The sequence below is a fragment of the Lingula anatina genome, chromosome 5, assembly GCF_051362555.1.
Source record: "Lingula anatina isolate TDL-2025a chromosome 5, LinAna3.0, whole genome shotgun sequence".
Lineage (NCBI taxonomy): Eukaryota > Metazoa > Brachiopoda > Lingulata > Lingulida > Lingulidae > Lingula > Lingula anatina.
In genome coordinates this window covers 15,833,269-15,858,394 of record NC_141771.1, presented here as the reverse complement: position 1 = coordinate 15,858,394, position 25,126 = coordinate 15,833,269, and the positions used below count along the sequence as shown (strand labels likewise).

General features: G+C 37.9%; 1 protein-coding gene across 3 annotated transcripts in view; it reads right to left on the bottom strand.

The window, feature by feature from the left end:
- Positions 1-350: 350 nt before the first annotated feature.
- Positions 351-25,126, bottom strand: part of LOC106159610 (uncharacterized) — a 59,462-nt gene continuing 34,686 nt past the window's right edge. The window contains exons 3-7 of one of the 3 annotated variants that reach the window (XM_087013955.1): positions 18,101-18,261; positions 5,987-6,013; positions 3,455-3,691; positions 2,902-2,987; positions 351-2,589 (exon numbers count right to left, since the gene is read on the bottom strand). In XM_087013955.1, coding sequence (XP_086870081.1) covers positions 2,215-2,589; positions 2,902-2,987; positions 3,455-3,689 — 696 coding nt within the window. In that variant the 5' untranslated portion in view covers positions 3,690-3,691; positions 5,987-6,013; positions 18,101-18,261 and the 3' untranslated portion in view covers positions 351-2,214. Of the gene's footprint in view, positions 2,590-2,901; positions 2,988-3,454; positions 3,692-5,986; positions 6,376-18,100; positions 18,262-25,126 lie in introns of those variants that run through there. The other 2 variants (XM_087013954.1, XM_087013953.1) reach the window with 2 other exon arrangements.

Here is a 25,126-nt window from a genome sequence, read left to right as displayed (position 1 = left end):
TCTTTCCGCCCTATTGCTCTAGAATTGTATGTATGAATCGGCAACTGTATATTGGTATTGTTGTCAATCTATGGATACAAGTAAAAATCACTGATTTCCTACGTCAAAAATAATAAATTTGCAGCAATAGTTTTAGATTGTTTTGAAACTTTTTTTTCTACTTCCAATTTCGGATCGGACACAAGGGAAAGCACAGCAGGTGCGTAGTCCACCCTTAACTTCGGAGATATCCCATTCACCCCCCCCCCCCCCAAAAAAAAAAAAGGTAAAACAATAAAGCAAGTGAAATGAGACAAAATCATGTATTTTTGTCACCACTGTGCTCTACATATCATTATAAATCTGTCCCCATTACCATCCATTGCTTTATGTATTCCGATCGGGGCAATCTTTTAAGCTATTTTTTGTGCTCCCCCCTCCGTAGCAAAATTTTGGATGCATCAGTGACTTCATAAAAGTGCGCCACCATTATTGACAAAATCAAATAGTTTCCAATAACAGAAAAAAACTTGCAGCGAATGTCAGAACTATCGTTTATTTTTATTTACTACAGTGTAGCTAGACCGTCTCAGCGACGTAATTGTCGTTTTCCTCATTTTCTTTGTAACTCTCCTCGTTATTCCCTTTCCTCGTTAAATTAAAACCACAGCGATGATTAAATAGCGAATGGGCTGCACGACACGCGAAACGCGTTCTTGAAAATAAAAGATAATCATTAAAGAAATTCGTCGACGAAAGATATCACAGCGATTCACAATGTTGCCAACACAAAATGGATGAGATAACTTCATCGTTTACTTCCAATAAAAAGGAATTACAGTCGATAATTTTGCTAAAAGAACACGAGTGGTATTCCCATAATGGGCAGAGGTAGCGAATATACAGTATGCTTAGCTATGCAAGCTACAATGAGCGTCCTAGGCGCCACCTTTCGGCGTTACATTGTCCTGTCCCAATTAACACTCACACTTTACAGTATATGCACAGCCATATTTTCATATCAAAAAACTTCGATTTCTTCATTCAGACCTTGAATATTACAAATCCTCTACTCTTTTAACTGAGTCAAGCTCTGTGCAGGCAGCAAGAGAATCCTCCCCTCACCCACCGACGTTTATTTAATTTACTTTCCTTCGCGCCTGCATTTATTTATGGCCATCTTATGGCATCACTGACATCTACTATCAAGTCAAGCTAACCTTTTTTTAGATTTCTTCTCAATATTCTAATTAACCGAGGAATGCTTGTGTTACAGCAATTATCGATAGTTTTAAGAATCACTAACTGTTTTCTGTGCATGGTTAGCGGAGTGTTATCATATGAGTATACTTTGCAAACCATAGTGCACCATTTAATATAAGTAAAACCTTGCTTTCTACACACCGAACACGTAAGTGGTCGTGGAAAAAACTCTACTGTGTATATACCTGCTTAACGTTCATTTTTGTGACAGGCTAAACGCTATGTACTATCGCAATTGCGGTAGTTGGTCTAGGGAAGAAATTGTGCGCGCGTCATTCGCAACAGAAGCAATATAATACCTGTGCAGCAGATGCAGGGAGGTGAATCATTTCAGATACTAGGATTCCCTACATTTGTATTACGGAGGGTGGGGGAAGGGGTGGGTGGTCAGTGGGGCTTAAACCCTCTTTTTCACCCACGTCAGTCCTATGCCTTGTAAACAGGTGGCTAATTATTCCGTTAAATTCTTTAAGTCAGATGTACCCGGTATACTTAATTATTATTTAAGATATTGCGTCAAACTAAAAAAATGTTTATTTTTATGTATGGTTATCAACTCATCTAAAAAATGGGATTCCTACGCGTCTATATTGGTCCCATTATTCAAGAGTTATTATACATTTACCAGTTCATGAAAATTTTAAAAATGTTACTACGACTTCCATAGAGTCCTAACTAAATATGTAAACGATATATGTAATGCAAAATAAATATAAGACTGGGTTCCCATACCTAGATCGATCTAACAGGATTTATCCATCTCCAAGGAGTTTACCCCCTAGCAGCTTCAGAAGGTGTGAAGGACATTTAAGTTAATTGCAATTTAACGAAAATCCCCTTTGGAGATAGATCGATCCACAGTTAGTACAATAAGGTCTGGAAATGGTCCCTAATGACCAAATTGTCTTACACGAAATGCCCTGTTCGTCTGACGCTTGGCGTTTTCAAATCCTCTATATTGCTGTTAATGTTTCAACCAGCTTCTTGCTGGCCACCACCAGTTAATTTCGTCCTTATTTTTTCGCCCTGAGCGACCCCGGCAGTGGCACCGTCGGCGTTGGGGTCAACATCAGGGCCATTTCCGGTCAGCACGGATGGCTCTTGTCCGACCAGGTCATTCTGTCTTAAGAGTTCCTGTCCTTCGGGCCAGACCAATGGACAGTAGAAACGGACCTCGTAGTCGTCGCATGTCTTATTAATGGTCAGCAGGTTGTGGTCATCTATGCAGAGTAGCCCCTGGGAGCTGCAGGGGATGGCGAAGTACTGACCGGTCTCCGTGGAGTCCATGTAGTCCACTCGTCTGCGACACTCGGCGGCGATTGGAGGTTTGTTTGGCGCGCAGGGACTCTGGGGGAGGGAAGAGGATAAAAAAAGTATAAAATGAGAGCTGAAAACGGAGAAGATCGAAATAGAAAGGATGGAGAAAAATGTAAAGAAGACTGACCAGTGATGATCATTACTGGTGCACAATCCTCCCCTCTCTCTCTCTCGTTCTATGTTTCTCTCTCTTTTCTCTCTTTCTCTCTCTCTCTCTCTCTCGCACTCTGTTTCTCTCTCTCTCTCGTCCTATGTATCTCTTTCTCTTCTCTCTTGCCCCTCAATCTTTCTTCCCTCTCTCTCTCTCTCACACAGATTATTTCAAACATTCCTTTTACTTACCGGTTTAGTTTCAAGCCTGTCATATAATTCATTGTCCTCGCCGCCGACTTCATCTCCCTGGTCCATGTTCATCCAGGCAGACCAAGCTTTGAAAAAAAAATAACAAAAAAAAACATACATGATTATCTTCACAGATTTATAGTAAACCGTCAGTAATTTTAATTCGTACTTTGAGTACTTCTCAACGTACGAATGCTAATAAAATGACACTTCCAGCTTACAACTATGTGATTCTTTTGTATCTTAAAAAAAAAATTGACAGCAAATAATGTCTATAAAATGACATTTTCAACTTGCAACTATATGATTCTGTTGTATTAAAAATATCAAATTGGCCTCAGAGACTCTTATCAATTCATGCACACATAACTATATTTTTCCGTATTTGTCACGTCTATTAAGAATGACTCTTCCAGGCTTATATTCGTGTTTGTAAAACAGAGAAGATAACAGTAGTAAGCGAAAACTTTGTCAAGTACAGCTCAAGTAAGTGTAGAAATTTAAAAGTTTCAGCGCATAAGATTACAAAACAATGTTAAAACATCACACTCACCGTGGCGCTCGCATGGGTCGGGCCTGCGCCTCGTCGATCGTTTTCTCCTCATCGCACACGGGGCCTCGTCGTGTAACGTCCCCAGTTTTAGAAATTCCGAGCGCACTCGGGTCCCAGGCGGACAGGGCATTTTATAGATGAAGAAGAGTTTATCGGCGGGGTTAACGACACAGCGGTAGTAGATACAATGGTCGTAGAAGTCGGCGATGTAGTCCCCGTTGTCTTCGCACAGCATGACTTTTGGAAATGTTTGGAAATAAATATGGAAATATTTAGAGAACTGGAATTGTGATAGGTACGAAAGAAAATGCAGCGTTTTTAATTAGAACGTTATCGATTTCCTAGAGCATCTACAAATTCATGTATGCTAAAATTTAAACTTTAGAAATTGAAATTCTAGAATGTAGTATAACCTGCAACATTCAAATGACCGAAGAACGGGAATTAAGAGATAGTCAGTGATTTTTATGGATACAGGTTTGCTTATCGTGATGATTAAAACACAGTACAATCTGTAATATTGGAATAACTTAAGAAAGGGAATTACGAATTTGATAAGTGAAATGTCAGTGAAATTGTATCTGTCAAAATTTACGGGTATGATTGCCGTGGCTTTTATTATACTGATAAGGAAAAAAAAAACAGTTTTACCTGAAATTAAAATAATTTAAATGCAAATCAAGATGACGAATAAAACCAAATGCTGTTGACATCGCCGTTCTTAAAATCTTTAGATATGGCGATAGCGGAGATGAAAAATCGTTGAAATACCTAAAATATTAAAAAAAAATTAAGTCTAGGAATTTAACATAGATGAGTTTGAGTTAAAAACGCAGCGCCGCTGACAGCATCGTTTTCAAAACCTATAAATCTGCGATATTTCCCTTTATTTGAATGCCCTAGAAGGAATTTTGTTGGTAATGAGTTGTTGCCATCACCTAAGTAGCCAGTTTTTTTTTTCAAAAGTCATCAAAACCTAGAGATTAATGCGCCTTGTTGTTAAAGGAATGAAAAAAATTTCGTCGTACATTATCCCCTACTGCGGCTGACAGCGGTGTATAATAAGGCGTTGTCCATGTCAGGAGTTTTTTTGCGATGCAATTATGATAAGAAAGTAGTTCATTTAAAGGTAACAATCGGCTATCTGTAACATCGAAATGAGCATAATTTAACATACATGTACCATCAATGCATTATTATTCTAGACATTTTCTAATCTAATAGCTTTCCATTTTAAATGACATAATTAATTTATATATATCGTATGCCTATTTCTTTGGTGCCTGTCCGTGTTAAGACTTCTTTGCCAACTGCCACTAGTTAGATTTCACTGCGATCATAAGGCGTCTACCAAGCATACAGCAGCGGTTTAAGTTGCCAAGGAGAAGGTTTTACGAAGTTCTTAATTAAGTTAAAAGATATTGAAATTGAACGTTTGCTTTAAGACCGGATATGGGAGTCTCTTGGAACCTTAAGTAAATCCATTGTAGTCCTTATAATTGAAATAATTTATCAAGGAGGTTATACAAATACTGCCGTACATTTCTACTACTAGCAAAGCTACCTTATTACTACAGTTACAACAACAACAACAATAACACCACCACCACCATCGAAAACAACAACAACAACAACAACAAGAACAACAAAACAATCATCACTTCCAGTACTAGAGATTTTAACAAAAAACCAAACTTTTTAGAAAAAAAAAAAAAAAAAAAAACAGGGACTAACTTTGAATGTAAAAATGGATTCATTAACCACTGGAAAATGTATGGAAAAAGTGTTGTTTACTCCAGGAAAGTTCATTTTTTGGCCGAAACGAAGAGTTATTATCCCTTTAATATCAGCATGATAATTATATTGGAAGGATCAGAATATGTTTGTATAGCACTACGTAGATTAGACGTCTGTCTCCTTTCGCTTGTAAGATGGAAAGGGGGGTTATTGTCGACAAATATAGGCACGTAGAAGTGAAATATCATCTTTGTTAGTCAATTTTACTGCCTACTCAGTTAATTGACAGGATCTTTATTCTTTCCTCATTTTCAAACATGTACGTGTATACATGTATAAGCTAATGGCTAAGATTATTACTGTCTCTTTGCAATTTAGTATTCTAAGTCTCTTCCAAGATGTTTATGTGGTACATGTAGATATGTTATAATAACTATGAACTTGTCAGACCTTAGAAAGGGTCTATTTGCCCATTTAGTACAATTAAGTGGCATATGTACTTGTTAATGTGACTGCATGCTTCACGGGGTTAGATATAAACCTATCGCACATAATAGGAGAGGGGGGCTACCATACATGTATGGCAGACGGTGCTTTTAATGTTATTCGTTATTAAGTTTTTTTTGTAAAATTATATCTCCTCCGCTTTTATTTACATCTATGATGAAATATCTGTGTCAATTTCAAAGAAGAAACATTACGCAAGAAGGGTGGATCCTAGACAACGTGAATGGTATGCTAATTGACTAACTTGTAGTGAAAGTAGTCTAAGAATAAAAATGTCTGCTACATTACCTTGAGCTAGTGCAATCCCTGAAAGTCCTAGAAGAGAAAGGCAGATGATTGTCAGCCATTGTTGTAGTGTTGTTCCTTGCTTGTCTCCCAGTGTCTGCTTCATGCCCCAAAGAGTCGACATGGCTTTCTTAACCCCAACAAAATGGCGGTGTCACGTTTGCTCGAAAATCATTCAAAATTATGCAGTGATGTCCATAATTTGAATGGATTAACGACAGCAAGTATAGACATTTAGAATTCCATTCAAATAAAATCGTCAACTGTCTATGTTTTTGCTCAAATCGATTGTCGTCTGTTTTGAACGCGTGTCGTCTGCAGCGTAACTCAAGGGCGTCTGCTGAACTGAATGTGTGTCCCCAAATACATATACCTGTAAGCGTTCACCTGTGAGTGTACATTTGCTTCGGTACAGAGTAGGCCACCGGCATGCAATGATAGTAAATTCCAACCGTTTTCAATTAGAAAATAATGCAAATTACTGCCCCGTCTTTCTTGAAATATTGACCAACATAAAATAATATGATGAAATAATTCAAACTTTGAAAACTTTTTTGTGATATTTAATAGAAATAACACAAAGACGTATGGCCGTTAAATTCACATTTAGGACTGAATAATTTATTGTTTGACTAACTGTGTCTAAGGCACGGTTTTAATACTTTTTCATTAAGTGCCATTAATATCAACTGACTCGCTCCTTTCTCGACACTTTAGAATAATAAAGTACATTAATGACTTAAAAACCGCATCAAGTTGAAATGAAGGGTCTTCTTAACATCTTGGAAGGTAAACTAAATCACAGTTCCTGGTGCGTTAATTGCGGTGCTTGCATTTTTGAATTATTTCTATATTAATGGCACATAAATACTTATATTCAGAACAAGCCTCATCTAAAAGACCACATGCCTTCGTGTTAAAGTCTCCGCATTTTAAATTTCATACTTTTTGGTTTTTCTAGATAAGCATGTATTTATGTACCTTCTGATTTTTACACTTAACGAAAGATACACGGTTTTTACATGTAAATTATGTAAAATCGCGAGATTCTGAGATGTTGTAAAAAGTTATATAATGGAAGCTGTGAAAAATAAAATTGGGTGTTCATCTTTTTTTTATTAGATTCCTTTTACGAATACCCATCGCATAATTTAAAAACCATTGTCATACGTAAAAAATAGTGAGTGGTGAAGCACAGAGAGATATAAAACAACCATCTCAACTTGCGTAGCATATCAGTAGGTAAAACGTGTGAGAGAATATATGCGTGCACGTGCGTGTTAAGTGTGTGTGTGTGTGTGTGTGTGTGTGTGTGTGTGCGCGCGCATGGGGAAATGCATGTACGAGTGCGTGTGTTTACCTGCATGTTTGTGTGTGTGCGGGCACAAGTGTGTGCGCGCGCGTGTGTGTGTAAAGCATGCACAATATAGTTTCAACTTAATTTTCCATAGCCTTTCCTTAAAAATGGAAAACTTGTTCCCGAAATCTATTTTATCGTAACATTATGAGACGCATTTAATTTTACAACACGCTTAACAGATAAGTTCTGTCAATAAAGAACATTACCTCTTGGTTTATCGTTTAAATGTACATTGTCTAGAACCATAATTCACTCCTCACTACTTTTACTGGTATTACGGTCAGCTTAAGCTAATAATTTAGCTCTTGTAAGGAGTAATTTTATGCATTTTAGTCATGGATGTGGTAAGTTGTCCACGCAAAAGTTGGTCAGTATGTAGACTTTATTTCTCTCGCCCTTAGTTAATAATAGCGTTTACATAGATATTGCGCCCAGTAATGTAGATTTTTATTTTCTGTCCGCGGTGAATATCAAAAGGCAGTTTGTGACTCAGTCTTAGTCAGATCTAGATTATGGAAAAATACTGCTGTTTTCCGCGTTCGAATCCCAATCGTTACAACAATTTGTTTAATCGAAGCTCATTTATGAAATCTGCTTTGAAACGGCGGACAATGCGTTTTTGTTTAGGAAACGCTGGAGGTTTATTGCTGAATCAAACTTGAGAAATTATCGGGACGCTTTGTACAAGAGGATGTCACTTGGAAAACCACCCATATCCTTTCTCTGTCGAAAGCAGGTTGTGAGGAAGATGGATAGTTCCTTGAAAGTTTCCGCCATCTTTTGTCAATTTGCACATGCGTACTAATTATACCACACAAAAGAGAAAAAAGTAAAATATTTTTTCTGCTTAATCAAGCATGGAGGCAACGTAGCAGAACAATTAAACTACAATTTCCTTTTCCTTCTGTATGGTTTGAATTGTTTCTAGTCAAAGAAGTTATCACAAGCAATTTAACGCCATTTGGATTCTTGGAGGCACCAGTATGCGAAGATGGAAGTGACTGAACTATATTTTTGCTATTTGTATGTCATATTCTTTGGAGGCTAACTTTGACTAAGAGAGAGAGAGAGAGAGAGAGAGAGAGAGAGAGAGAGAGAGAGAGAGAGAGGGATGAAGAGAGAGATATTTTTGCTGAGAGCAACTGAATGGGTTTAATTTTTTAATTCAGAAAGAAGGTTGGAATAAAGACGACAATTTTGAAAATAATTTTCGTTCATATCGACATTAGACACAGTCACCATTGTATTTATAATACCTACAACCGTGTGCTTATTTTGAAATGAGCAAGCGGCGCATTCCATTCACATTTACCAACAGTAAACAGTTAGGCGGTACCTGAGCGGGGTAATTTGTCTGGGATGATGGTGCACTAAGAGTCAATTCACGCGTCATACACACCATTTATAGCATTGTTAGCCTTGAGGTCATTTGAGAAACTCGAGTCATGTCACGGCGTGTTTTAGATGGCCGTTTTAGATAGGGTGTATATATATATATATATCAATGGCTTATTTGAATGGTGTGTGTGTGTGTGTGGGGGGGGGGGGGGGCGGTGGTTTACAGTGGTCAGCGCTCCCTCCAACCCCCCCAACCCCCATTCTTAACTTCAGATGTCCGGTACCCCTTATTCAACCTGGCATTCTCTTAACTACCCGATAGAAACACACACACACACATACACACACACACACACACATGGCAAGGGAAAACGAGCAATTTCTTACTCCTACGGGCTACATATTACAGTAGCCTACAGTTTAACTGTCCTCGACTATCAATCAATATCTGCCGAGTGAATCAAAACAAAACTATTTTCCTTGTGTTCCATCTGAGAGAACAAACCTCTGGATCCGCCAGCGCCTATCCTACAAACAATACGGTGAATGTGCTGTGAAATTGTCCCCAGTGTTAAACAATGACTGACCGTTTATTTCACGCATCATCTTTGTCAATTTCACACTCCCGCAGACCGTGAAAAGGATGTAGGATGATTTTTTTCTACGAATCTTAATCGTAACTCGTACCAAATATCCTGTATTCCGTGTCCGTATCTTTTGTTGTAGTCCAAACTATTTGGATTTTAAGGATTAAATGGTGTTTAATGGCTCATTTCCAATGAAATTATTGTTCTACGTAGATCGACCGAACTCCGTTGGGACCCCTCGACACTCAGTGAGCGTCAGACCTAAAGAAATCATCAAAAAAAAAAAAAAAAAAAAAAAAAAAATCCTTGATTCAGTTATTTAGCTAAACTACCATTAAAGTACACTAACCCAAAACAGTTCAACGAATCTCCACCCAAAAACCCGTTGTCTACTTCAAAGTTGCAAGTTTTTGAGTCATTTTCTTAAAGGAAACAGAGACCGGTGAACTATATATGTGGCGGAAAGAATAAGCAAAAATATAAATATATTTTGGAACAAAATAACGAGTAAGCCGTAAACGACACATAAAGGGTGACATTAGCGTTATGGACGTTAATATATTGATGATCACTCCTATATGTGAATAACTCATCAGGGCATTGGCTTCTGAGTACGAAGAAAATAAGAATGCGGAAACCAAGGGAGAGAAAAGAAAGTGAGATAGTTCTATGACCTAGGGGTTTGGGAATGTCTTTTTCATTGAAATACAAATAACAGTTCCACTTAAATTAACATTTTGGTCTGTGGCATCTCATTTCAAACTGAGATTAGCAAGATATAAAACACTGATTGCTTTTTGAGATTTATGGCATCAAATTCCTCGTGAATCGCGGAATGCGCAGCCTCACCTAACACATTTGTGGTTGTGACGGCAGGGGAAATGAGACTTACACAACTTGATGCTTGGGTAATCGTAGTTTACTAATAGTGTGTTCTCTTTGCTTGTGTATCTGATTTTCTGTCCGTCTCTCTTTTCCGCTGTTTGATCTGTCTTTAATTGTTATCTGGTCATTTTACATAGACGTCTATCGCTATCTGTGCTCTCTGTCTCACTTTCCCTCTCTCTCTGTTTGCCTGTTTGCTTATCTTTTACCCTAGCCGTCATTCCGCTGTTTTTAGGTTCTTCCATCCGCCTGTCTGTTTGTCAATCTGTCTGTTTTTCTTTGCCTGGCTGTCCGTCTGTATATCTGTCTGTTAATTAATATGCGGTCTGTCTGTCAGATTATCTGTGTTTTAACCGTCATTGTACATGTACCGAAATAACTATTTATCACGATCGGTTTTATGATCATATAATAGGAAGGAAGAAAAAGTAGCTCATTTTACCCTTGTAAATGTTGGAAAATTTTAATTGAATACATGCTACGGTCACACCCGCACGCACAGACACGCACGCACGCACTCACGCACGCACGCACGCACGCACACACACACACACACACACACACACACACACACGTGAACGACCATCTGTGATGGTAAATTAAATAGTCTTCGGCAGCACCTTGAAATATTTCTCCGAATTCCAAGTCACTATTGTCCATCGGACTGCATTTCATTGCTGGTCACTTGAGCTTTTTTTCCCAACCAGCCGTGTCCAGTTACTATACTCACGATGCCCCGTGCAACCACTGAGTCGCCAGGGGGAACATTTACCCTACCCCTACCTCTACCCCCGCCCTGTAGGGTCCATGCTAGTAGGTGGCTAATGCAACTAAAGTAAACAAAAGAGACAGTACTTGAACCACAATATTGCCGCCTCTTTAGTACACGCCCACCAACATTTTTGCCTTACTGAGCAGTATTTATTTTACGGTAACCTCCGCAATTTCTGGATCATACATGCATTTCTAATGAGAAAAACAATCCTAAATCAATTAAGCTGTTAATTATTGAATTTACGCCTGACCTCAAAAAGGAGCCAAGTACAAGAAAGTTTTCTCGTGCGTTACGTCAATCCACGACGTCATACTCGTTGAGTTTGTGTTTTCTTACAGCATATGTTAACAAGTTCAGGCCCGTAGCCAGCAATTTGAAAGGGGGGGGGGGGTTCTTTTTCTGAAAAAGTGGACCTTTTACCATATAATCCCCATGTACCTAGGTCAAATTTTACCCAGAGTGGACCTTTTTCCAGCAAAAAGGGGGGTTCTTTCGAACCCCCTGAACCCCCCTGGCTACGGGCCTGAAGTTCTACTGGCATGCTGTCGGCGTTTGTCCATTTTAATTAAATTACCATGCACTATGGCAGCAGTTTATATCTTGCGCCAAAGGTAAATGGCGTTTCAATGAGGAGAGAGAGAGAGAGAGAGGGCTAAATGATCAAGAATAAACCCTGGTATTGCACTCATTCAGTGGATGATTCAAGAAGTTATTTGCCAGAGCGTCTTTTTGGCAACTTTGGGTCTGGGATTCATCATGATAATCGCAAGTAATTCAGTTTCTCTAGTTTTACTAGAACGAGAGTTGAGATTAAATAACGACGCCTTGGCCAAATAAGAGAGATGTTAAAGAAAGAGATCCCGGCAAATGGCCAAAACCTAATATGGCAAATGACCACAGCTTTAACAGCACATCGATATCTTTAACTCAATTTCGGATACATACAAGCGCGCTAAAATCTGTATTGTTGGCGTCCTCATTTCATTACTTGTCACTGGTAATTCTTTTAGCGTAATGTGGATAGAGGAGAGCATTATATAGATGCCTCAAACTGCACATGCATATCAGAAAGCACACCGTAATTAAGTCCCATTCTTCAAGGGTTCTCGGCTGTCACGGGCCGCTTTCAGAACAGTGGACTTACTAGTCCGAGGGTCAAAAATATGGCGACCCACTATAAAGCTTGAAATATTATCTGCTAATAGACACTGAATAGATTCCCCGTCGGGAAGTATCCAATTGAGTCGGCCATATTTGACCCTCAGACTAGTTAGTCCACTTCTGGATGCGACCATGGTTTCATTCGAAGGGTCAAGTATGGTACTTTGAAAACAAAGAAGCTGGCCACCGTCCAGTTCTGAAACTAAGGACTGCAGAGGTCGCTTCCAGTTGATTCCAAACCCCTTAATTCTACATGTGGGTTGATCTGAAGTAATCCGATCTCGTTTATGATAGCGGATCGACGGGAAAACCTTATATCCTGTCAGCTTATGTCTTGGGCTGGTCATTTCGTGTCAGATCAGTGTATTAATTGTGTTTCTGGTTTGACATGTATTCCGGTAAATGATTGGGAATGAATTTTCCAGCAAAACAAAATTTGTTGTGAGTCATGCACGTTGCAATGCCTGGTGCCTTCTGTGCGATGGCCACGGTCCCGTAGCCAGGTGGTAGGGTTAAGGGGGTTCGAAAGACCCCCTCCCTCTTTTTTTGCAGGGAAAAGTTCCCCTCTGGGTGTAATTTTATTTAGGTACACAAAGGTCTCATGGTTAAAGGCTCACTTTTTCAGAAAAAAAAAAAGATCCCGCCTTTTGAAATCGCTGGCTACGGGCCTGGCCATGCAGTATGAAGAACAGACCCAAAAATGAAATTTAGATCAAACGCTTTGGCAATACTTTCTAAGTCTTATTTGACACCGGAAATGTTGTTTTTTAAGTGAAATTGCAACAAAGCCAACATCAAAATATGTCATTTTTTAATTATTTTCACAATGAACAGTGTCATAGTGCGTCACCCTTTTCAATAGCCAAGTCATATTTTTACTGATGTCAGATGACTGGGTATAATGGAGATTGTTTGACGTGTCATTTGGGACTTTAGCCTAAACTGCGCCAGGTTGAAAAACGGTTTGGGAGAAAAACATTAGAGTGTAATGCTAATAATTCTAATAAAATGATAATAATTGTAACATCAACAACAAAAACAACAACAATAAATAAATAAATAAATAAATAAATAAATAAATAAATAAATAAATAAATAAATAAATAAATACACTAAAGGTGACTCTTCTGGAAAACAAAGCAAATTGTCTTTTCATCTCTAGAACTTCAAAAACTTAAAGATTGCGACATCAAAGTGGTAATATAATGTTTATAGCCTATAAATGTGTGTATATACACATTTTAGAAAGACTTTCCCCTGGACGAGAAAGAAAGAAAACAGCACATTGTTTCCTGGGTTTTTTTTGTACTTAATCCACGCGATAAAACAGCGTGAAAATGTACAGAAATACATTACAGAATCATAAATCAGTAACGCACTTTAGATACATACATGTGATTTTTTTTAAATATAGAATTAGGTTATATCAGATATGAAGAATGTCCATGTCAACCTCACTATATATTAGTGTTAATGGCATCGTGGGTGATTGATGACATTTCTTCATTGCTAGAAATAGACACGAAATAATAATACACCTTTGTCATCCTTTAATGAATTGTTTGCAGAATTGGCTATTGTCGCTCAAGAAGTGTGAAGGAAACCGGATATCCTAAGCCTGTCTTGGGTGCACGAGTCACTCGGTACGAAGAGCAGACGATCTCGATTCTTATTCAAGGCGAATCAGGAATGGCAATTCGCGTCACTTCTGTTGGGGTTGAAAATTTTGAATTTTAGCACTTATATCTAAAGTGTTTAACATTTGACTGAACGTCAAGAAATGGCGGAGAGAAAAAAACTCCATTTATTTGCATTGAATCAAACCAACAAGCACGATTTTAATTAATCAATATTTTTCCCAATTTTTAAATTTGTACATTATCTCACAAAAACTATTTGGCAAAAACAATAACGCAGCTGTGGTAGTAAGTTTCTCGAAATGCGTGGGGCCCATAAGTAGCTACCAGTATATTCGAGGAAACAGCTTTTTTCATTTGGCACTTGTGTTATGACGAAAAAAAAAACAGAGACAATCCATAAGTGAGTAAAACCAAGATCTTTTCACGAAGGGTCGAAAGTTTAAGCCTCACACAAAAAACATTTTGTCACACTGCACATTGTTTTTAATAAGTACCCGGTAAGCCACACATGTGTAAGCGGTAGGTTACATACGTAAGTAAAGGGATTACTGGTATTTGATCGCAGCCAAGGGAGGGGATCGTAGCCGCGGGTCCTACTTCCTACCGCGTGTTCTACCTTTTTAAGACCGTTATTTAGCTCTTAATCCCGTACTGACCTCGATTGCATTGAAACCTGCAAACATGCATTGCACAATAACTAAAACGGAAACACAGCTCAGCTTATTGGAAATGTTGTTTAATCAGTTATAGTCGGCTACTCAACGGCTTTATAGTTGCAAAATGGTGACTTGTCCCAAAAAGCAGAATTATCGGGTTAAATAACGCGTTCCGCATTATTTCGGAATGTTGAATTTGGTTTACTAATACTCTTCGTTGGCGTTGAAACTACGTCATTACATCTTAAACGTTCTGTTTTGATTTTGGCAAACTTTCATTATCATTTCATAGTCAAAATCTTTGATCAAAATGCTTATCTGGCATGTGTGTGTGTGCACCCTAAAATTGATATCTTTAATGAGATGCTACTTTACATGTATATACAGTGTAAATTTATACTGAGTACATGTACAATATCTAACGTATTATGGACGTTCTTAATTCCGTTATCATTATGTAAATATAAACAAATGTTCCCATATATCCATCGCCCTATATTAAAAAGAAATAGTCTTACATGTAGATCTAGAGATCTTTTCAACAGAAACCTATGCCAATTTCTTTATTTTTCTCCCTGTTTCGTGTCCACTCGGATCATTTCGCACATGGGAAGGTCCTGACTTTACTTGATCATCAGTAGATAATAAGCTATATTTAAAAACCGTTTAATAAACGCGTTTGGTTGTTAAGAAGACTCACTGGGGTATCTTTAGAAAATAAATTCTATCGTTTTATAATAGCATTACAGATCATGGGCTGTTTGTTTTCCTTCATCATAGCTTATGAATCTGTTTAAATGAACTTTAAATGGGCACGATTTATCATTTCATTTAAAAGTGTTAATTTAAACGTTAGAATACTTATGGCATGTTCTTCTTTTACGTCCATATTTTCAACAAAATGTACAAGTCAAAATAGGAATCAGGTACAAATACATGTAGGTTTTGCTTCTTTCAAAGCAGCATGGATTAAAAACCTCATTTATTTTGTTGGATCTCCAAACGGTCTGACTAATTTTGGTCATGTCACACCTCGAGCAAAATATCCAGTATTTTTTTTTATATACTCTTCATCTTTGTCTAATTGAGGTCACACGAAATTTATTCAGAGTAACACAACTAGCATTAATATTTCAATAAAAGGTTTTATGGAAAAGGCAACTCGATATGGTCTAAAGTAAATTTAAGGTTTTAAAAAACATTAAGATAAACCCAGATCTTTAAATATCTAAAATGATTCACCACTCAATCCTTTTTATAGGTTTTTGCTCAAATAGCACAAGGCCCAGGAGTATGCCTTCCAAGAAGTGATGTTGTTTTATGAAAATGGCACTTTTATATATAGTTTTCCAGGTAAGCCCTGGTCATTTAATGTGACGTTCAACAGCGTTAAATAATACAGAAAAAATAGCTAGGACAGCCTTTTAAATGTTGCCCCACTTAAACGAACTCCAAAGGGTAACCGGAAACGGATGTCGGAGAAAAAAGAATTAAAACAAAACCTGGGAAGTGTAACGTTTCAGAGACCGTTTGAAAGTCCAGACCTCTATTAATGTACTTGTTGCCCCGGAACGTTTGATAGATAACTTCACTTTTCTTTGAATCAGCCATGAGCTACAAGGACGCTGTATTAACAACACGAAACAGAGTTAGAAGAGGAAGCGGCGGTGAGGGTTTGACACAAACGAAACAGAATTGGAAACGGAAGCGGCAAGGAAAGGCTGAAAGCTGTAGTTGTATGGTGACTGATGTAAAGTCGGGGGAGAAACAATGGGTTGCGTGATATGTGAGGTTTTACATGTGTGACCTCCTGGGTGGAGGCCTTAGATATCCCATGTACTTTATGCTGCGTTATCTTTGACGGAGAGAGGTAAGCGCAGTCAAAAAAATAATAAATAAATAAAAAAAATTATAATAAGTGAAATTATGAGGTACTAGTCTGTATAAGGTTTGACTAATTGATTTAAACTTATGCGTACATATTTTTACCCATTTTTTTCCCTTTTCGAAAATGATTCCCATAGACCTCATAATTTTTTCCTCTGTACATTTTGGATCTGCCAAACGTTTATTTCAAAGAACCTGACTTTTGCACTTGAAGCTGTCTCTTGCACTCAGATGGGTTCAAAATCCGGGTAGTTTTATTTCCTGTATCTTGGGGTTACCGTCGACAACAATACACAGTTGTAATTTTTGTTTCCCTTCGGGAAGTATTAAGGTTAACACGTGCACGTTAGATAATCGTGAAATGTCGTGATGCAATGATGATACAATAAACTGACGGGGTGAGGGAGTTGCTGTCACGTGGGTAGGAAGCAGCTGTCACGTGGGTAGGGAGTAGACGTCACGTGGGTGTGCTAACGTCATCTAGGCTGACAACCTAAAAGTCTCGTCTCGCAGGCAGGTAGATTTCAGTGTTTTGTGTTGTGCATAAATATATTACAAATGGCAACAGCAACTCAACCGAAATTGCCCCCATGAAATTCCAGCCTAAGACTTCAAACTGATGCTTTGAATTCAGTTTCCATAAAACAAAAAATCCACACTCGCAATTAAGTCATATGATTGATGGACGTTGAAATTGAGGAAATCTTGAAATTATTTTTTTAAAACTTTATGATTTTTAGGTGCGTGGTTAAAAGTTTAATCGAGTTGGTTCTGATCCGTCTCTTTTTCGCTGGTACTCTAGTACTTAAATTACCTTTATAACACCGTGTGGTTTGTAAATTCATTCCGACGTCATATTACAACCTTAATGCCAAGTATACTCCGATATGTACTGTTAAATATGGGTGTTGACAAGAGGGCGACTAGCAAACCAGAATACAAATAGACAGTGGGTTGCAAATAACCACGTACATCACCATAACGCGTCTTTGAACGTGCTTTTAATTTAGTGCTTGATTTAAAGATATGCTTGCAAGCAAAGACTTAATTTCAGAACCTAATTTTGAGTACACCGTGCGGTTTAGTGCTAAAACGCGCAAATCCACCGAGACCGCCATCAAAGGCTTTTTCACCTAATCACATATTATTATTGCTTATGGTCTCATCCAAAAGTCATCATTACCAAATTAAATAATTGCCGCCATCGTTTGGTGTTTTTCCTACTTTTATTCCCAGTTATATTCCCCCACCTACTTTAATATAACTTATTTCTTTCTACATGCTCCCATGGCCTCCGTTTTTTAAACAGCGATCTCTTGAAAAAAACTCCTGGAAAAATCGGCGCTTTTCAATATGATACCATTTGTATCATTGTTCAACTTGATAAAAATACCTGTTTTTCGCCCGAGGCCGACACTGGTCAATTAAGCCGTTCTTACGGTCGGCAGTCGCGTGATTCTATTTTCCCTTCTTCGCGTTCTCTCTCAATATCTAAACGTTAACGGGTTTACGCTTCTATAGTTAATTCGCACAACGTTTTATGTTGAGTCTATTTCCGAATACCTTTACCCAGAACCGTTTTACACCCTGAAGAATACAGTTAAGGTTTCTTTTACAAGGAAACCGGTATAAAATGCCCGTTAACCGCTTTGTTTGTTCCGGACAGTGGAGCGGATTCTGGACGTAACCCATTCGTTACCTAACGCGCTGATCTTGGTTAAAAAGCTATAGAGATATGATCAATGTCAACACGACTTTAACTACAAGGTATTCTAAGCTATTAATGTATGTAATCGGCTGGCAATGGTAATGGTGATGGTAAACTTACGCCTGCAATGTCCTTAGGCCACGAGCGAATGGACTGTCGTTCACACCGAGGGATCCGAATCGTTCCTGAACTGGTTTGTCGTAGTCTGGTGCCCATTCCGCAAATGATCTTAAACCCGAACACGCTAGTTATTCGGCTAAATTTTCCTATGGAACTGGATTCTGAAATTAAAGACTGAATAAGTCAAAACTTACGACCTGTTTTTTTTTATTCTTAAGCTTCTTTTCTGAACCAAGAAATATAAGCCAAACATCCTAATTGCACTGTTGATGTTAAACCACAATTCATTTCACAATGCTATATAGAAAAAAATACGTATTGGCAAATGAAAATAGCTCTAAATAAGTCAAATGTGACGACTAAAGCAAGGTGTATCTGTTTGATGACAATAACCAATTTTGAGCCTCGATCTGAACGGGTTTATACAGGAGATCGTGGCTGCGGGTCTATTCAAAACCGATCCATCGAAACCGTAGTGTGAGCGAGGCCAAGCCCGCACTGCGGGAGAGTTGAAAGGGAGCGCTCATTTTGCAACGCGTGTTGTCATAGATCAATGAAGCAATGACGATATTAAGTATATGTTAGACCACTGACAATCAGCGCTTGGCTAGGCGCCCAGCACGTGGGTGATTTAAAAGCCGACGGAATTATCACTAATTCCCCGCCCTGAGGGCATTTAAATGGCGCTCAAACACAGGCCATGCACTGATTTGGAGTTCTTGCCTCGCAACGTAAAGGCAGGCCCTCGCTCTCCCGCCCAAACGTAACAAACGTTTCTAGATCTACTATTCTTCGGGACGCGTGAAAGTCTTTGTGACAAAATTTGACGCTTTCTATGAGGCAAAGGAGAGAGACATTTTAAATGCTGACACACTAAGAGGGAGACTATTTTTTTGCCTACAAAGGAGCGAAACAAAGGGCATATATCGACCATTGCTGTCCAACAGACTGAAATACCTGGACAAAAAATTATCTTTATTTGTCCTACGAGAACGTTTAGCTGACAAAGGTTACCAGAGATAAAGCAAGAGGATATTACACAAATAATAAGGTAAGCTGCAAGACACAAGAGACACAGTGTACTTCAAGAAATATTTCACACTTACAATTTTTGCATTCAATAAAATACTATTTTCGTATTACGGTGATCGTTGAAGAAAACTGCAAGAAAAATAGACCCGAAACATACATTCAGGTTGTTCCATTCACAGTTTCCTGTTAACAGGTTTTGTCTTTAAACAAGATACCTTAAGCTGAGTGATTTTTTTCCTAGAAAATTGAGACAAAACCGTATGAAGTGATTAAAAATCACATCAGCATTAATGTAATTCATTAAAGTGATGTAAAGGCATGCGTCATCCGTTTTTGATCAGCGGATCTTAAACAATAAGGTGCACTATATGTTTTCTTTTAAAACAAATGAATGGGAAGGTTACGTACGTGCTACAATATACTTCACTATTTATATATATACTGTCTTTTGTCATTTAGTGACTTAGCGGTTTCAGATTTGGCAAAGCCAGCGTTATTCACATGTAATACTATCTGTTGGTTACGTTATTGACAGAAGAATCCAATTTGAAATTAAACATAATTGACGGTAAAAATGTGAAGGTATCCAGGATGTGTCAAACTTTCAGGCATTTTAATGTTGATATTAAGTAATTGTGTCAATTATTCTGTCCTTTCCCTGTCAACAAGACCCAATCACACACACACACACACACAGAGAGAGAGAGAGAGAGAGAGAGAGAACTGCCCACTGCCATTTTCAACGCCCTATCATCAGATACTGTGACTGACCAATAAGCGCATTATTTAATCTAACCGAAGTGCAGTTTCGAATAGGTTCCATAATATTGCTATGTTTGGTTATCAAAATTCAGCTAATTTTGATGTTACTATATACGCAATACCCAGGCATATCACACAAAGCTTATAGTGTGCCAGTTGAGCAGTGGATGAGGACGTGTTTTTAGTTGGGATAACATTTTTTCACATATCCAATCGAAACATAAAGATATGGAAAGTATTGCCAACAATAATACTCTTCTTTTTGTTCTAAAAGTACGCGTACATTGTATCATGGATATTTTCTGTAGGCAGAAACAATTGATGGAATATCAACATGTATGGGTTCCTTACACATACGGCTCGTTCGCAAAGCAATATACATATGTACATGTATAGGTAAAGTGACAGTCTTATATAAAGTCATTTTGTCTTGAAATCCAGATGAGGATGAAGATATGAACATGCCCATTATCTTTGTAAATATAAGCTTATTCACATGTTAAAACCCATAAGGTATCTACAATTTTCTGTAAAAATGCCTATAAATAGCGGAAGCACCTGGCAATGCTACGTACAAATCACATTTTGTTTCTTTCCTTCGCCATAAAATATCCGGAAATTATTCTCAAAGCAAGACGTAACCAACTACGTTTTTTTAAGTAAGTCTATGTTAGTTTCGCATTTAAGCAAGAATTATGGCAGATCGAAGAGATGTACGGATTTGACGCCGTAAAGTAAGTACAAGTGTCCTTGTCAGACAAAAAAAAAAAAAAAAAAAAAAAGAGCGTGGCTTGGCATGGCTGCAGTATAAGCATTGACTAATGGGCCTCTCTGACCATTCTCCTACTCGACCCACCCCCACCTTCGATGAATAAACACCAATGTGATGTACAGGTACATTTGCGGTTTATTTCACATTGTCCAATGTAGCCTAAATTGTCAATCTTCTTGACCATCACAAGAATAAAAAAGTTGCCAGACTATAAGTCACTAGGTCACCGGATGTGAAAAAGAAGGCTTAAGCTAGACCCGAACTACATACATTGAATATTACCCACAACATTAAAGAAGGCGAGTTGTCTTAAATCAAGATTCAACCCGTCTCCGGAGTATTGTTCAGGAGATAGAGGTCTATAAAGTAGACAATAAAACGGTCGTTTGGCTAATTTTCCAGATGCTTCGACATCGCATTTCTGTTAATAGTGGCAATATATGTACAACTTGGTTCGTCGAAATAGATGGGTTGTTTTTCGCGAATGTGTCATATTCTTTTACAAGTTTGCGTACATTGCGCTATTTGGAACATTGAGTATTAGATTGTATTTAATATACGACTGCATCCGGCCATGCTATCGCTAAACGGTAAATAATCGTGCAAATGTCAATGGCAGTTTACAAAGAATAATGATCTATACTTATAGCATAGGTCATATTCATTTTAAATCAAATAATATATCTGTTGCAGCTTTGGTCCCAAATTGCACTAGTTTCCCGTCTATAAATATACATTACATTGCAAAAGTGTCCTGAAGTGCTAATTGGACATTGTGGAACCTTATCATTCGAAAAATTACAAGGTCAGTGCTTTCGGGAGATGAAATAAAGTTTAGTTCTTATGGACTAAAAGCAGGCAAAGAAGAAAATGTTAGCAAACTATCTCAATGGAATTCAGCATGAAAGTCCTGAAAGTGGCAGTGAAATTGCAGGTAAATTCTAATTTTGATTTTGAAGAGAAAAAGGGGGACATCAGTTGAGTCTCGAATATCAATACGTTAATGCGTGCCTAAAAGTGATTCAAATACACATACAGACGCATTCCGGATGAGAAGACATTGCAAACGGGAACTCAATGGGGATGATATTATCAAGCAGAGCACAGCTAATTGTTGTAATTGAAGTCGTTCCCAATGTCAATAAGCCAGTTCTGAGGTCAACTTCGAAGATTAAGTTTGTAATGTGGTAATAGAAACATTTAGAATGGACCATGATCGATTCAGATATTAAACAAAAAGTATTACATGTACATTTTTGTAGTATACGAATAAGTGTAGACAAATAACAAACTTATCTGTTTGTTCAAACGGCATAGCGGTGCTTATAGAAAACTCTCTCTCTCTCTCTCTCTCTCATTCTCTCTCGTGCACAATGCAAGCAAGGATATTACATAGACGAGCTGAATATGGTAATATTTCTTACTGTTTAGAAATCCATTTCTAATAACTTTTAAAAGACATTTGACAGCTTAAATCCTCCTATAATGTCTTGCGCTTTTAAAAAAATCAAGAAAGATAAATAACATTTAATGAATGATTCAACGGCGTCCCAAAGGATCTCCTTCACGAGTTATTTGAGACAGCGTCTTTCCCTCTTTGGGACCATTGCCGATATTGTAATAGTAGAAATTAGATTGGTACAACTACAGGTGGGGTAACGGCAGGAGAATACTGCCTCGGGCCTAGGACTTCGACAACAGGGCCACCTCGGCGTGGGAACACTGTATCAATTAAACGTCAAATAATTGGATCCGAAACCGCAGTTTCCGCTTCATTTGTCCTTAATTTTTTTAATATTCAGTTGAGAAATGTGATTAAGTTATATTTATACTCAACAAATTAACAAACGTTTGCGTATTTCCACCAATGTACCTGATTACTATTAATATTATTTTTCGTTTTTGTTAAAAAGGGGGGTGGGGGGATGGGTGGGGGTGGACCACCTTTATTCAAGCACCGTTTATTGTGATCTGATATAATTCCTGTTCAGCTATAGATTCCGACTCCTTGAGAGCTAGATAGATCTTTATCATTCAATAAGACACGAAAACGCCGAAAGCCTTTCATTTAATTCAGTTTTGATACCCCAGATAAGCCGGTGTATCAGGAATGGTAGCCGGCTAGGAACCGCTGTCCTTTCCCCATTACTTTGTACATGTAAAATTAGTCCCAAAACTTACCCTAAAACTCAAACTAACCCCTAACTTTTACCAATCACAGGGACCCCGGTGTTCCATTCCTAGGACTACCATTCCTGTCACACCGGTGTTAGTGTAACATTTTAATTTTAACATTTTAATTTTAACTTTAAAATTTGCCAGCCCCGCCACCAAGGAACGCTTCATATACTTTTTGCGTTTTTGAATGTGTTGATTGGTATTTTTCATCTTCGATTAAGAATTGAAACACCGTTTATACATTTGATTAAAACTAAGCACAGATCCCTAGACGTATCAGCACTAGGATCTGAATAAACCTCATTTTGATGCAGTCAGATATTTGGATTGATTGAGTAGGTAATTTAAGTCAAACATTTAAACATTCCACCAGGAATAACTTGTAACAGTGTTTGTACAAAGTGATTTTTTATAGCATAACGGTTGAATTAACTTAATTTAATCTTTTTCCTGTCAGGCACCATTTTTTGGGGAATTAAAAAAAGAATAAATTGAATAGCTTCGTGGATCCATAGGTCTATGAAGAATGACCCAACTCCGTGGGTACTCTTGCTGAATACAATCAGTTGAGGAGATACTTTGAAGTACGAGTACAACTGATATTTCAAGCAATATAATTCATCAAGGGATACGTGTCATTGACTTGACTAAACTGAGATTTCAGGGGTCCTTTCACATTTTCAGAATAATAAGAAAATAGTCGTATAATTTCGCGATATATCCGTGTGTTATAGTTTGTTACAGTTTTAATGGATGCGAAAAAGTATCAGGTGGTGCGTTTCGATGGAATATTTGTAAAACGCATCATGACAAGTGCGTACGTTAACTGTTCAGTGCATGGAGATACATTATTTCAGTGTGAAAATATAAGACAGGAAAAACGAATGCAAACATGGGGCTTTGTGTTATTCCTCATTCACCTATGACAGTTGTATAAATTCAAAAAACCAACGTTGTCATTTTTATTTGGTTTTGGATAGGGCATACTTTGGTTATAAAGGGAAGTTTTGTGAGGTTTTGCTATGTTAAGATCTAAGCAGTGTTGTATGCTTGTCTATGCATAATTCTCCTTAATAGAAACACTGGTTGGCTAAATGATAATAACCGCATTCATTTCTCTCCCTTTGGCAGCATTTGATAACCAACTTTTCACATTTGTCAACTTAAGGAACATGTCCAGTATACTGCAGTTCAAAATGTGTCACTGGAGATATCGTGGATGGCGTACCAGACTTCTTCCGGCCGCAAAACTTCCTGGCACCACGGCTGTTACAATACGCCATTACAATAATTTGTCTCTAATGTGGTTCTCATGTACGCATGATTGTCACGACAATATTCAGATTTGGCGTGTAGACCAAATGTCTACCGAAATAAGTAATAGGCCTACTCTTCAAACTTCGAAAGTGATTTATGTAAATTATAGTCTAATAGCACAATGTACTTCGGTGAATTTCGCCTCGGTAAATTTGTGTATCTGTGACTTCCTAATAATTGCTGTACCACGAAGTCAGTCTCTAAAAATATTATTGGAATTTCTGTCGCTCTATTAGCGTTCGCTGTATATAAACTCTTACAAACTACAACGTTCAAGAATTTCCATCTCGAAATGTGCAGCGATGTCACTTTTTTTTAAAGTCCGACGTCCATTTCGAAATAACTACTGATAGGCAGATATGGATTCCTTGGTGACCAAATACATAGATCTAATATTTAAGTCTAACAGCTATTGTCAATTGGTGTTACAAATTATACATCTCGGAGCCAACAAATGGTAATCCCCCCCAAAATGTCTTGTTTCTTTTCGGGCAACTAACGCAGTGGTCAAAATGCCATCAAAATGTTCGATATCCACATTAGGAAGTCAATCCTATGGTGATTTGGGGACAAATAGTCTAATCGGCTCGTTTATGCCATAGTTAATTTGATAATCGCCGTTAATCGGTGTACAAAAGTTACCCAGTGAATGCGATATTTAACCGGCCAAACCATCATTAGTCGACGAAAAGCATGTCTCATTCTATTATACAACGCAAACTTCGATAATATCGTTTGCTTAATAAGAAAAATGTGTGGTTTACAAATATAGATCTTAATGAAGAAAACCGGTGATTCATGGATGCAATTGTATAATGCAATGTCGTGTTCGATAATCAGGCTGTTTACCTCTGCAATTAAAGCAATTGAACCAAGTGCTTTCCGACAACCATGTTATGCCTTGTAAATGTAAATTGCCCATAAATACCTCGTTGCCTAAACTGTTCGCATGCTATCGCGATATG